The sequence below is a fragment of the Meleagris gallopavo genome, chromosome 2, assembly GCF_000146605.3.
Source record: "Meleagris gallopavo isolate NT-WF06-2002-E0010 breed Aviagen turkey brand Nicholas breeding stock chromosome 2, Turkey_5.1, whole genome shotgun sequence".
In the NCBI taxonomy this organism is placed as follows: domain Eukaryota; kingdom Metazoa; phylum Chordata; class Aves; order Galliformes; family Phasianidae; genus Meleagris; species Meleagris gallopavo.
Window position 1 is genome coordinate 21,119,399 of NC_015012.2, and position 14,370 is coordinate 21,133,768.

Genomic DNA, 14,370 nt, shown 5'->3' on the forward strand with positions numbered 1-14,370 from the left:
GAAACCGTTACTGAGCTGAAAAAAGAACCGTTCCTCTTTTTGTGTAGTGACTGAAGTCTGCAACAACACACATAAAATCATGTCATTGTGTCTTTTAGACTGCATGAAAATAGGGTGTTGCTGAAGTGTTTGATTATTTTTCCCATTGATAAAAAGCTGAAATACTTGGGATGAGTAATAATCTTACCTAATTTTAGAAAGGCCCTATTAATATTTGGATGAGCAAATACTTGTTTTGTTTTGTCTTTTTCTGTGAAATAATGTAGTTTGATCACGGCACAACGGAGTGGTTTAAAAAGGTGTGTTAGCCTCCTTTCCATGAGCAGCAACAACAGCTCAGGAATGCTTTTGATGTCTGCTAGAGACTGGTGCTTTCTCTTCTCCCATTGAGAAGTTTTCTAGAAAGCTGTCTGTAACTTGCCTTAGTGATGATGCAAAGTGCAGGGCACCCTGAAGAATGTCACCAATCTGCTGCTACCTGCTTTCTTTCCTCTAAAGGAAAGGTAGCTGAGCCTGTTCACCATGATACCAAGCAGCTAGCCATGACCTTCAAGAATTGGTCACGCTGAGGAGTTTCTCCTTTGTGAGACTTCTCGCTGGATAGGATGTTAAGTGCATTTGTGTTCCAGGACTCTCCAGTGATCCACCAGTTGTCATGGGTACTTTTATCTGTTTTCTTTCCCTTTAGTTTGGTAGATTTTTCTATATTACAGCCACATCTTAAACCTCACAGTGTTGGCTAAACTTCATTTTATGCACCTGCTGTATCTGCTAAGTATGTCTAGGTTTTGGGAAGTTGTAATATTTAACTTGCAAAAAATGTATTGCTTGCTGCTCTTTTCTTAACTACTTTGCTATCCTGGAGTCCTCTGGTTCTGGTGTCAAAGAATTGTTTTAACTGAGGAACTTTTATATTGCTCTTTAATTCCGTAAATATGAGCAGACAGAGCTCATTCCTCCTTTTTCATGAGGTTAAGTTGGAAATAATTGCAGTGGTGAGATATGAAAATCTGGGAAGAACTCTTTTGCAAAACTTATCATTGATAAAATACTGTTTCTTGTCTTTGATCAACCTCACTCCTCCCATTTTCCTTCCTTCCAAGAATTAAAAAAAAAAAAAAGCACAGAGAAAGGTGTTTGTGACAACTACCTTGAACTTTCAGAGCCCATGTAACACTAATTAATGTAAACTCCTGCCTGTGAAAATTTGGATGGCTTGCTCTTACTGTGTGAAGGTGAAAGTAGAGAAGACTGTTGCTGAAGATTCTGTTGGTATTTTTGCAGTAATTAAGGTCAAATCTTACTGTCTTAAGTGGAAATAGTCGTCCTAGTACATTAAAGAGGAGAAATTAATGAGGCTTTTTTCCCTACCTTTAGTCCTTTGGGTTTAATTATTACCTGGCTGTACCCTGTATACTGCTAATTGTCAAACTAAAAGCTGCTGTCCTGCTCTGGCTTCTGTCAGCTGCACTGGTCCTGAGGGGGAGGAGTGTATGGAAGGTGATGCCCGCAAAGTTACTGTTGGCTTGCAGAAAGTACTGATAGTATCTGGACCTTGGAAGAACAGCTTGACCCAGTTTGCATTTGCAGAATTCAGTTTAATGAATTCACCAGGGAACTCTGTGAGTCCGTGCCTCTGGTATGTAGAGTGCCTGGTCACTGTCCGGACATCACTCCTGCAGAGAAGTCATCAGAGACTTTCATCCTCCCTCTCAAGAGTATTTTTATTTGTGAAATAAATGTACCAGGCCACCAGTGGGTACTCTGAGGAGAATACTGTCTAAAGAAGGGCAACAGAGCTGTGAGGGGCTGGAACACATGTCTTAGGGGAGCAGATGAGGGAGCTGGGGTTCAGTCTGGAGACGAGGAGACTCGGGGGAGATCTTACTGCTCTCTACACCTGCCAGAAAGCAGGTGGTGGCAAGCGGGGATCAGCATCCTCCTCTCACATAACTAGTGATATGATGAGAGGGAACGGCCTCAAGTTGCACCAGAGGAGATTCAGGTTGGATATTAGGAGACATTCTCGGAAACAGCGCTGATACAGTGGCTGCCCAGGGAGGTGGTGGAGTCACCATCCCTGAGGGCATTCAGAAAACGTAGAGATGTGGCACTGAGGGATGTGGTCAGTGGGCACGGATTGATGGCTGGACAAGATGGTGATCTTTTTCAACCTTAATGGTTCTGTGATTATTTTGTGTTGTTACAGAGGCTTGTTTGCATCTCTGAAAAGGGAGAGAAATCTTAGAAATGTAACAGTTACCTGGCACGTGTTGTATCGTTTAAGCACCCATTTTATTTAGTCAGTGTTCTTTTCTTCTAGGGAAAAGCACACCGTGACCAGCAGCTTGTATTACTTAAGGAGCATCTAGAAAAATATTATCGGAGCCGCAATCGGAAATGGATTGTTTTATTTCCAGAGGGTGGCTTTCTTAGGAAAAGGAGGGAAACAAGCCAGGCATTTGCCAAGAAAAACAATTTGCCATTTCTTCAGCATGTCACCCTGCCAAGACTCGGGGCAACTCAAGTGATTCTGAAAACACTTGTGGCTCCGCAAGAAAATGGAACTCCTGCAGGTGGAGATGCTGTGATAAAAGGTAAGGATAATATAGAGAAGTGAATGCCCCACATATTTATGTTATTAAACAAAACCTTTTGAGAGCTGAATTGGTCTCTCAAAATGTCAAGTACGCCCATAATGCACCATCATATTTATATAAATGTTTTCATTTTTCATTGTATCTTTGATGTTGAGACAAAAACCAAACGCTTCAGCTTTCATTTGATTTAGTCTATTGTGTGCCTGCATGAATGCTCGTCTCGGCACAAGCAGTGGATAGAGCAGATGTTGGAATGAGCACTGGGAGTGAGCAAGAACGTGGGGCTGCTCTGTTCAGCAGGGTGGTGATTTATGGTTTATGCTGCTTTGTGTTGCTGTGGGGCTACAGTACGAGTATTTCTGGAATATAGAACAAACGATATTTAAATCTTAATTTCTGTCTTTTGAAGTTTCTTTGCATTCTGGTACTGTATTCTTTGTTCTTCTTGAACTATTGACTTCAAGTGCTTTTATTATTATATTTTATTTTTTTTTATATTATTATATTTAATTATTTTATCATTATTTTGAGATGGCTGTCACCTTTGTTGCTGGAGGTTGTGCTGTCACTGACTAGATTTGAAAGGTTGTATGGGGCCTGTAACTGGGAGTGATGAGGAGGGGTCAAAAATATTCCTGCAGCATTGCTGTTCTCGGGTGCCTGGGCTGCAGGGGAGAGGATAGTTGGGATGTAAGTGATGTAAGTGATGCCTGTAGTTATGGGACTGCATGCTCTTAGTCACTCAGATTTTCATATGCAATTCTTGGCACTTTCAGACAGTGGAGTCGGATTTTATTGAGCCTAGTTGTAGATTTCTTTTATTCTTACAGGAACAGAGGATTGGGGACTTCTATTGTTTTCTTATTGGTGGGTGATGCTGGTATTTCCATACCAATACAAAATTATTATAATCATTTAGCAGTTGTACTCATTTAGAAGCAAACATCAATCCTAATGAAGCTGCAGGCGGGTCTTTTTTTGTGCTTAAGTTCAAATTTCAGGGTTAGCAGGAAGCTTCAAACAGAAATTACTTCCAGATTTTTAGTTTAGAAGCGAATCTTGTCAACATAGGAAATGAATGAAGATGATACTCTTGGAGGAGGGAAGATTTTAAATTAAATGAAACTCAAGCTGTGGAATGCATAATAATGTTTCCTACATTCAGAAAAGACAGACTCAAGAAAGCCCTCACTCTCATAGAATATTGAAAGTTCTTTAAAAAAAAAAAAAAAAAAAAAAGGCCCACTCTTTGTTCAAATAAAGTTTTTTAGGGGCGAAAGTTTGATCTGTTCTGTTTCTTCTGCTGTCAAAGACAACAAGGTATGAAAATAAGAAGTTTCCCTAATGAATTACAGGTCATCTAGTTCTGGAAGGGAACCAAGGGCACTTGTCAAAGTAAATGCTTTATGTTTTTGTCCTCGTGTTGACTGATACTGACTGAACATCAAGCAGCACTGGTTTTCTTTGTTTTTGTTTGATTTTCCTTGTTGTTATTGTTTCTTCACTTGTTTTTGAGTGGCATGATTCAGACTCATGAGAAATGAGCATCTGATAATTGTTGACCGATTTGGGTAATAAAATAAACCAATCCTCTCAGACATGTAATGAAAAGCCTACCTACCCATCCTACTGAAAAGACAGATGGAAAGAGAAGCAGAGAAGGAGGAGAAGAACGTTTGCCTTCTAGCTACCCCTATTTCGAAGTGAAAAAAGTAGTGCATATGAAAACATTTAAATAAAAAGATGAAAAAGAGAAGTGAAAATAAATGTTGTATGTTGGGAAAGAGTAATATTTAGCATGTGTGAAGCTGAGCTTTTTTATGTTCTTTCACAAAAATGTTTCTACCACATTCCTTTCCAGAAAGGTATGGAGGTTTAACTCTTGATTTGTACAATGTTATCAAAGGCTCTTCCTCTAATATTCTGCCTTCCAACTGCTTTTGCTTTATGCTTACCCTTTAGAAAATTCAGGAATATGTGTTCAGTTGGATGAAATATAATTCTATAAATTTACAAGGTTACTGTAGAAAGTCTTACAAGGTAATGGTCATCTTTTTCTGTTTTACATGAAGAAACCTGACTCAGTGAAATCAGACTTGCCTGTATCTTCTGTAGTTTGCCTTCATCTGGCTGTGGCTGCCAGAACAAAATGCAGAATGTACAGTTATGGCTTCACCAGTTCCATGCATAAGAACTGTGTGTACATTTTTGTACTTCTTTCCCGCACTCCTTTGCTTTGGGAAGTGGCTTTTCTGTTTTAGTATTGTTATACTTCTTTGTTATAGCCTTTTTGTTATAGCACTGTACTTGAACTTCATGGTTCAGCACAAACATTTTTCTTCTGCACTACTTCTCATGCTCTGAACTGTATTATTCAGCTTGCTATAATAAGCTTTCTTCTCCGTTATTTGTCATTCCCCCAATCTTTTTTGTTACTTCCAAGCTTTATTAATGATGATTAGAGTTCACCTTCTTTTCATTAAATTGCTTTACAGTGATTTTGTTGGTTTTGTTTTTCTTTACTTTCTTTACCAGACACCTAGGCTGTAGTTACAAGTGTTTCCTCAGTTGGAAAGAATTGGTCATCATGTGAGCTTTAGAATGAGCGAAATCATCTGCTAAAAATCTAACTGGTTTTGCTCTTTGTAGTTGTTGTGATGTGTGAAGATCCAACTCTTACAATGAACAGCTGGCAATTCAAAGGAGTTAGGAAGAGTTGCTCACTGAAGATGTACACTGCAGAGCTGATTCGTGATAAGCCATTCTTTAGGATGCTTTTCAATCCTGTTTTATTTCACCTGACAGGAATTTTGTCTGATAAGAGAATGATATGAGCTTGACCACAGCCATATTGAAATCTTATCTTACTGTTCTCAAATGTAGCATAGAACGTACAATTCTGATGGTTTTCTGTTTGCTGCAGGGCTGGACACTGGACTTCACAACTCGTTTTTCTAATTCACACTTCTTTATTCACTGTTTTTTGAGGAATGTGACTTGAGTAATGTTTAGGAAGGTTTTGTTGTTTGGGTTTTTTAGTCCTGGAAAAAGGGGCTTCTGGTTTTGTTTACAGGTGGCTCGTTGCCAAGAGATCCTGGGATGATAAGATGTTCTGCCTGAGATCTGATCTTTGAGGAAAGAGTTAACATTGAGGTCAATGGTCCAGCTGATCACTAGAAGACCAATGAGCAGAGGGAAATGGCAGGAATTGCTGCTCTGGGGAGGCAGCAGTCTCTTTTGGCTGAGTATAGAGTGATGTAAGCTGCTCAAGCCACACCTAAACACCAGTGAATGCCAGTAAATATTTTCTTTAATTGGAAACTGCAGTCTTCAGGTTCATTGTTGGTGCTTTCCTACTCTGAGTGCAATCCCAAAGCTTGGCTGGAGGCAATGTTTCCTACTATGGCCTCTTCCATCTTCCATAGCTTACTCTTTCTCCTTGGTAAACACTGATGGTCTGCTGATGGGTTTGGGAGGCCCTGCTCATAGTCAGATGCAGATTGTGGTGTTGGCTGAGGGTAACCCTAGGCTAGAAATGGAGGAGACAGCAAGAAACTTTGAATTCCAATACATTTGTGATTGCAGACAGTCAAGTGTCTGCTGTGAGAGCAACACAGACCATGCAATGTCTTGTAGAATCTGCCTGAACTAAATAAAAAGCAGTTTACCATTGCTGCATGCAGAGTTAAAAATACAGCAAAACAGTAACGAAGATTTACCTCTGGTGATGACTTAACGGGGGTGGAAACACAAGTTTGGAGACTTGTTTATTTTTTGTCTAGACTAGAAAACAGTCACTACATGTGGTTGTTCAGTCTTCAAATGTTTTTTTTCTCTTAGCACTCAAGACAAGTACACAGCAATGATATTAAGTTAAGGTACGTTGTTCTTGCATGGTTTGGGTACCACTGTGCACGACAGGCCCTGCAGGGCGGTTTTGAACATTTATGTACAACTCAAAAAGCATCACTGGTAGCATTTACAGGTGATTTGAGAATTCAAAACTGTCCACCTGTGCTAAAGGTGGCAAGCAGGCTGACACTTTCCCCAAGCACTATGGAAGAAACATCGGTCCTCAGAGAGATCAGCTTAAATTTGGCCTCTGCAGCTGTTAGTGTTGCTGAAGCCTCTGGCAGTCAGGCTGCTCAGTCTTTCAGCAGGTACTAGAAATGAAGGATGAGGGTGTCTTTTACTGGAGGTGGGACGTTCAAAACATCTGTGGCTGTGTTGGCAAAGCCAAGCTTGGCAAGAGGAGCACTGGAACAGGTGTGCTTGATGCCTGCCTTTCTACAGATATCAGACCTGAAAGTCACGCTGTATTATAACTTGGGTAGCAGTCTGTCCTGAGCTTGTGCAGAGGTCTAGTTAGGCCCAAGAGCAGCATCCTGAGAGATTAAGAGATCTTACCCCTTTGTGTTGCTGCAGTTGTCTTTCCATTTTCAGGGTATGCTATACTTTTGTGGCTTTAAAAATACAGATGCCTCCTAGAGAGAACAGTGAGATTTATTTCAAAATTAATTTTCTCCAAATCCTTGGTGATTTAAGCTTTTTTTAAACAGCATGAGAGGTTGGATGGATTATGCAAGGCTTATTTTAAACCAGAGTATGCTGAAATATTTCAGTGACTGTGATTTGATAATGTGTCCTTGTAAATTGCCCGTGGAGGTGGCTGCAGTAAGGCCTGCTTGCTCCAAAGACCTGCTTGCTTACTTCTGGGGACTGAACATTCAGAACTTTGCGTTTTGAATGTGGGGTTCCTGGTAGACTGTCAGGCAGGTTTTTCCCTGCCCTGGAAGGGGCTGGAGGCAAGGCTGGAGCTGATGTGAGGAATCCATGCAGCAGCTCTGCCTCACAAAAGGTAGAAGGTAAGAAATCAGCAATGAGAAGGGCCACAGTAGTCTTCCCATAAAGAAGTTTGAACCATTATCCACTGAAAGAACAGTCTGAAATAGTAGCTAAATATTTAATAGACAATTTAAAAACATTTTACTGTAAATAATAAGAAATTGCTCCCATATTCATCTGGCACTTTTTAATTACAATTAATGAACTTTGTTGCTTACTCAGACAACTTACTTGTCTTCATCCATTCTCTCTTTACATCTGGGAAAATGATAAATTGAATGGCCTTGTTCTGAAATCCATTTCCAAATGAATACTTATGTGAGTTTACTATTAATTTCATATTGGCTTTTCTCTAATACATTGCTTCTTTTAAAATGAAAGACTCTGCACTTAGTGCTTTTCTTACGAGAGAGATGACAACCACTCTGCCATGATCCTGGCCTGGAGCCTCCGCTGGTACCTTCTGCACTCACTTTGCGTGCCTGTCAGCATTTTCTAACAGTGTTTCAGCCTGACCTGTGTATCTTGCACATTATCAAATTTTGGAACCATATATTGCGTGCTGCTGTTCACTTCTGAGTTAAGTATTGTGAAATACTGTCTAGCCTGACTCAGGGAGCATATTTGCATTTGGAATGAAGTGGTACAGCCCCACTGTTGGTTAGGCACTGTGGCAGCACGGCTGGCTTTTTAAAATATTTGATAGATACAGGCGATAGTGTTGCTGTACATGTCTTCTTGTGCTTAATTAAATTAAATGCAAATGCAATACAGGTAGAAACCTGTGAGTCAGTCCTTGTCAGGTCAGGTATGCTCCAGTTGGTGTTAATGACTGCAGCTCTTAGTGTGCCTCAGTCTGCGCTGCAGTTTTCTTTGTGTGTGCAGTAAAACTTGAATGGTGGCTTTGGATGAGACCATACATTTATTGAGTCCCAAATCCTCTCTGTGGTTCTAAGAGCATACTGCAGGAGAGCCACGAACAGAGCTTCTCTTACTGTACTTCTCTCATATTCTCCTAGTTTCTGACCGTTTCCAGTGTCGCACATTTCCTAAGCTGAGCCAGATGGGCACTTCTGCCTGTTGATTTAGCTCTCCAGTGGACATCTTCCATTTACCTGGTCCAGTTTCCTCCTGAACCCAACACTTGGCAAGGGAGGTCCCCTCTGCATGAAGGGTCATTCCTCTTTAGGTATCTCAGTTACAGGCTTGAAGAGTCTTGCACTTTGTACTGGTTCATTACAGCTCTTACTTTTGCCAACAGATGACTGTTTTTAAAATTGTCAGCTTTTTAAATTCAGCTTTTTAAAAATTCTGTACGATACTGCTGGGCATGATGTAAACATATACTGCTCTGCAAGCCTGAGCATAATGTGACCTCAGGTGCAAGGCATGACTGGTTCCCACAGAATAGAAATAAAATTGACAACTGAACTCCAAATAGTGTCTGGCACCATGCCCCCTCCTTGGCTCGCTTTCCAGGTATGCTGCTCTCCCTCTTGGCAACCTCTGTGGGTTGAAGATGTGCCAGATGGGTTGACGAAAGAGCAGAGAGAGGTCACAGCTAGGCTGTCTGTCCTTGACTATTGCTGGTAGTAACTATCATTACGGCTTAGATTTGATGCATCATTTTCACCTCCTCATTTTGAATATTTTGGTAAGTGCATGGGCACACACTGGGGTCAGTCAGTCTGCCAGAGACCTCATGGATGGAATCTCCATTGTGAACACTGACCATCTTTTCCTATTCATTGCTTGCTTGCCTTTCATACAGTGTCTGTTTTTTCCTCTTTCACCTGTAACTCAACTATTCAAGAACCTTTGAGGTCTTTTGCTTCGTTTTTTTTTAACTGCCTTTGAAAATCCATCTGTGTTGTGCAACATAAGTTAACTTTATCTATTTGCCTTACCCCAGCAGTGAGGCACTTGCCCAAAGGGCTCTGCATGACTATTGCGGGTCAGAACAGTTGGATTTTTATGCTAAAGTTCTTCTTTTGGGGAATGGGGGAAGCACCTAAGATTTGAGCCAATGTGTTATATGACTGTAACCAAAGAGCAGAGTTGCTGATTTCTGTGTGCTACAATACATACACACAACAAAAACAACCATGAAAATAAAATCTGAGTCTTGCTGAAGTTTGTAAGAATATTTTTTGCTCTGTAATGAAATCTAGATTTGATTCTTAGCTGTCTTATTTTGTCACTTTTTTAAGCTATATTTGTGCCTCATACCTCTTAAAGTAATCTAAAAATGGGATAACTATCAAATCAAGTGGCATACACTTTCTGATGAATTTTAATACACTATTTCTTCTTAATCCTAGAGAGCAAATCAAAAGGTCTCCAGTGGGTGATAGATGCAACCATTGCATATCCCAAAGGTGAACCTATAGACATCCAAACCTGGATTCTTGGCTACCGACAACCAACAGTTACACATGTACACTACAGGTAGGAAATAAACCTTCTGTTCTTACACTGAACTAAAGTGACTAAAAAAAAAAACCCCAAACGCAAACAAACAACAACAAGAAGTAAGCCATCTCAGAAGTTAATAACAGGATATTTCAAGATACAGGAAGTCAGCAGCAGTATCAGTGTCTTTTTTTCTTACATGTTTAGGCAACTGAGTATATAAACACAGCTTTCTTTTAAAAAGTTTGGTCTGCCTTAGCACATTGAAATTTTTTCCTACTGTCTGATGGTAAATATAGTAATGGAGTATATATGGATGTTTTTAGGTATTTTTTTAATGACTGTGTCTTGGCAGTAGCTGACAAGCACTTAATTCCCTTACTATTACTTCTAATTCCTTCCCAAGCTTCTCCCTCTACCCTCTCCAGTCACCGTATACTCAGGAGTTCAGTCAGCTGCTGAAGGAGTGATTTTTTCAGGGAAATTCGTATAGGCCCTATACAGAGTCTGGAGATGATAACACGGGAACTTTTTTTTTTTTCCAGAGCTACAGGCTTTATCACCTGGAAAATGTGCAGCTTTCTAAGGGAAACCCGAGGCTGCCCTGCTCCTTGGAGTTTGGAGCAGCTTGAACAGAGTAGGAGACCCAGATCAAGAGGGTTGGCACTGTTTCTGAAGGGGAGTGGAGGGAATAAATGCTGCTTTTGCAAATATCAGAGTCCTGGAGGGTTACATATTCCAGCTCTCCACTTCTGCTTGATAATCTCAACAGTGCAGTTGTGTGGTTTGCTGAAAAGGCTGGGAGTCTATTTAGCTCCTATATTATTTGTCTATATTAGCCAAAATAAAACAGCAGATGCTCTTAGGTCAAAGAGGAGGCCCACCTAATCCAAGACTACTTTTGGTTTTACATGCTTCCATTGAGCATCTGTTCCAAACCATTATCAAAGCAAATAAAGGAATCCTATCGTAATGTTTCATAAGAGTATAATACCTAGATGACATATTTGGCTTACTGATGTATAAACCAGCCTACCTGTGTATTGTGAAACAATCAGCAATCTAAAGACTCCCTCTCCTTATCAGAAATGTTAGTAACAACATACCGTGCACCTTGGGGATGAAAGGAAGATGCTTCTCCCACAGAGCTCTTTGATCTTCCAGTGGATTACTTTTTTTAACTTTAGCTTGCAGTTTACTTTAGTAAACTTAGTGATTTTGATCACTGTGTAACTCAAATCTTTTTGTAAAAGAAGTAGTTTGGTGTCCACTATAGATGGTACCAAAATGATTTTCGCTCTAAAAATGTTAAAATCTGGCAACAGGACAAGAAATTGCCCCAAGTCCTGCTTTCAGGAGCTTTCTTGGTTTGTGGGGAAAGCTGTATCAGGACAAGAGCTAATGACCTCAGGTTGCATCAGGAGAGGTTCAGGTTGGATATTAGGAAACATCTCTTCTCAGAAATAACGGTGAGGCAGTGGCAAAGGCTGCCCAGGGAGGTGTTGGACTCACTGTCCATGGAGGTATTCAAGAAATGTGGCACTGAGGGATATGGTTTATCACATTTTTATCACAAAATTGTATGATTTTTGTGTTAATTCTCTTTTGTCAACAACTCAGCTTCTGGGCTTTTAAAATAAGCTTTCAGATCTCCTCATGTGGATTCCCTGGGAATGACCTTGTGCGATGTGCAGTACACGATGCTCACTGGAGCTGTTTTCCACAGCCATGTTTGAGTCAGTCCTGCTTTTTCTAGAAATCTGTCTTCAGGTTTCTCAAAGTGAACATACACCCTAAGTTGTATGAGATGTCATTTTATCTGGTACGTTTTATTTCATTCACCTGCATTGTCAGGTCCTTCTGCAGCTCTTCTCTTTGATTCTCTTTGACTGCCCAGAATAATTCTATTCTAAAAAACTGTCACATCATTTTAATCCATTTTTTAGGCTTACCATATCATTCATCTCTGAAATGCTAAGAACTTTTAATGTATCTGGGACTAGAGCTGCAGTCTAAAATGAATTTTCACCGCCAATATGATAATCAAACTTATTTTTAGATATTTTCATGCACCTTTAAAAGTCTGTTACATGTAAAGGATATATTTATTGATGGCCGAATTAGCAGAAAGCAACTGAATTATGGGTGTAGGTGAGTTCACTCACGCTGCATCATCTTTCTCTACTACTTTTCAGTTAGGTTCCATTCAGGACATATCAGCAAGTGATCATTTATTTTCTTTGTGATGTTACGGATGCCTTCAGTGTTTTAATCAATTGAAATGATAGATTTGTGATTTGAACAGAGTTAATTGGCACCACTGAGAACCTGCAAAGTGCTTGGGAAAGGGGCTGTTGGAGAGGAAAGAGTAAGAAACAAAATTATTCTCCCAGAGGGTTTCTGGAAGGAAAGAAAACAGTACAGCTCTGCTGTCACTTGATCAAACCTTCCCCAGCATTGAGCAGGCAGATAATTGAGAATCAGTGCACTGACACCAATTTATTAGAGCTTATTTTTGAAGTTATCAACATGAGCTCTCTCATGACTATCTGGAGCCTCCTAGGTCATATCCTCACACATCCAAACGTGGTGATGGCTTGACCCCATTGCTGCGTCAGATCTTAATCAGAAGTTGTTCCAGGGAAAACAACAACAACACCCCACCACCAAAGACTGTGTGCCAGTTAAAATGATTTTGCTTTCCTACTGCTGCTTACATCACTTTCTGTGCTACTCATTATGAAGCCAAGGAAGAGCTTGCTGCAGAGCTGCCTCTGCTCCAGCCATTCACACGGTGCTGTCTGCCGGTCCTCTTGGTCACAAGCAGTCTATGCCTTGCTGTCTTTCGGATCTGATGTTTTTTTTTTTCTCGTAGCCTGTCCTTTCATACAGGTCTGTTTCTCTTTCATCCTACTTGGGGAGCAGCAGCAGGAGTGTAGAAGCCTCATTTTTTCACTTTTAGATGTTTTTTTAACTGATGGAAATGGAAGAGAAAGTTCATTTTAATCCTGTGATCATTTTTGGTTGACAGCATGAATTTTGGTAGATGAGTTAAAGCTTGCTTTTCATCAATTTCTTGTACAAGTTACTTTCAAAAAGCTTATCATTAGGCTAAGCTGTAGCCTCACTTTTCCTCAAAAGAAACTTTCCTTAAAATAACAGGCAATCACCAGACTTGATTCTTGAAAACACAAAAGTGTGAGATCTCAATTAAATTTGACCGTGACAGAACTTTCCTCAAAACTCACAGGATAGTGCTGAAAAATGGCTTTTGCTTTCAGAAACTAAGAATCAAGGAGAACATTTCATTAACTTTTTCCAGGTCAAACATTGCTGGAGTTTGTGTGAAATTAGGGAGGTCATCTGTTAGGGAACTAAGCACCACGGAAAGGAGCAAATCAGTAAAGAATGGCATCGGGCTCATTTTGCATTAGCTTCCCCACCTCATATGATCATTTCCCTTCTTGCCCAGTGCTCCGGTGAGGGTGGTGCAGAGCCCAAAGGCAAAGCCAGCCACAGCCCTCATTCCAGCAGAGCAGGTAACTGTGTTCACGCTGCATGAAGGCACCACTTAATTTTGAGCCAGCTCAGCTGTCCTGGTGCCATAATGCAGATAAGAATTGTGTCACCTTTCCTTATCATACCAGCTTTTGTACTGTGCTGCTGTTGAAACAAGCTTTCAACTACTGAGGAAGTTCTTTTTTGTGTCTACGTGAATACAGATTTATTAAAACAAGCTTAGACTCTTAGCTATAAATAAAATTGAATATATTGTGGTTGCTGAATGAGTTTTGCAGAAATGTTTGTGAAGGGCATCCAGTTCTGCAGTAGATTTTAATATGCTTTTTTACGCAAGTAACTTATTTTTGGACGTGTCTGAGACATACCGATGACCTCCATCACATTGAAGAGCCATTGAAACAGCAAGTAAAGTTTAGAAAGAGTAGGGGGATAGTAAATTTAGTTCCAGACAGGACAGATGATGAAAGACAATTAGGTGGTGTCTGTGAACTTCTTCCATTTTAATACAGAATTAGAGGTTGTCTCTGATAAGGACTATTTAATATGGCTTAAATGTTCCTGAAAATGCCATATTTCTGAAAATTATTTGTTAGCTTTTAAGAAGAAGCATACATTATCTTGAAATGTGTCGTTAAATTGGTCTGTAGTTGTAGAGGCTAAGGTAATTATCCTCATTGTGTCTTCTTTTCTTTCTGCAGTGTATTTTTGCAGGTATTGTAGCTAGTTGTTTTTTCCATAAAGCTCTTTTGGCTCTTCCACCTCTCTGTGTGTCAAAATATCACAGTAATTGTTTTATTTGGTTTGTAATCTTAATACATTTATTGGTACGTGCAGATGTTGCTGACGTTAATGATAATCTGTCAGTACCAGGTGGACTTCTGCTTTCTCTTTGTTTTGCTCTTTCCTCTGTGATGGAAAGCAAACCCCTTGCCATCTGGTTGGGTGCTTGGCATGACTGCAGGCGCTGAGCAGCACTGTCACAGGTGAGAGC

The 14,370-nt window shown here is 40.2% G+C and overlaps 1 protein-coding gene across 2 annotated transcripts in view; it reads left to right on the plus strand.

Annotated features, from left to right (window-relative positions):
• LPGAT1 (lysophosphatidylglycerol acyltransferase 1) overlaps positions 1-14,370 on the plus strand; it is a 57,991-nt gene that overhangs the window by 31,917 nt on the left and 11,704 nt on the right. For both annotated transcript variants that reach the window (XM_003203864.4, XM_031552363.1), the window contains exons 4-5: positions 2,324-2,597; positions 9,767-9,893. In XM_003203864.4, the coding sequence (XP_003203912.1) occupies positions 2,324-2,597; positions 9,767-9,893 (401 nt within the window). The remainder of the gene's footprint in view (positions 1-2,323; positions 2,598-9,766; positions 9,894-14,370) is intronic.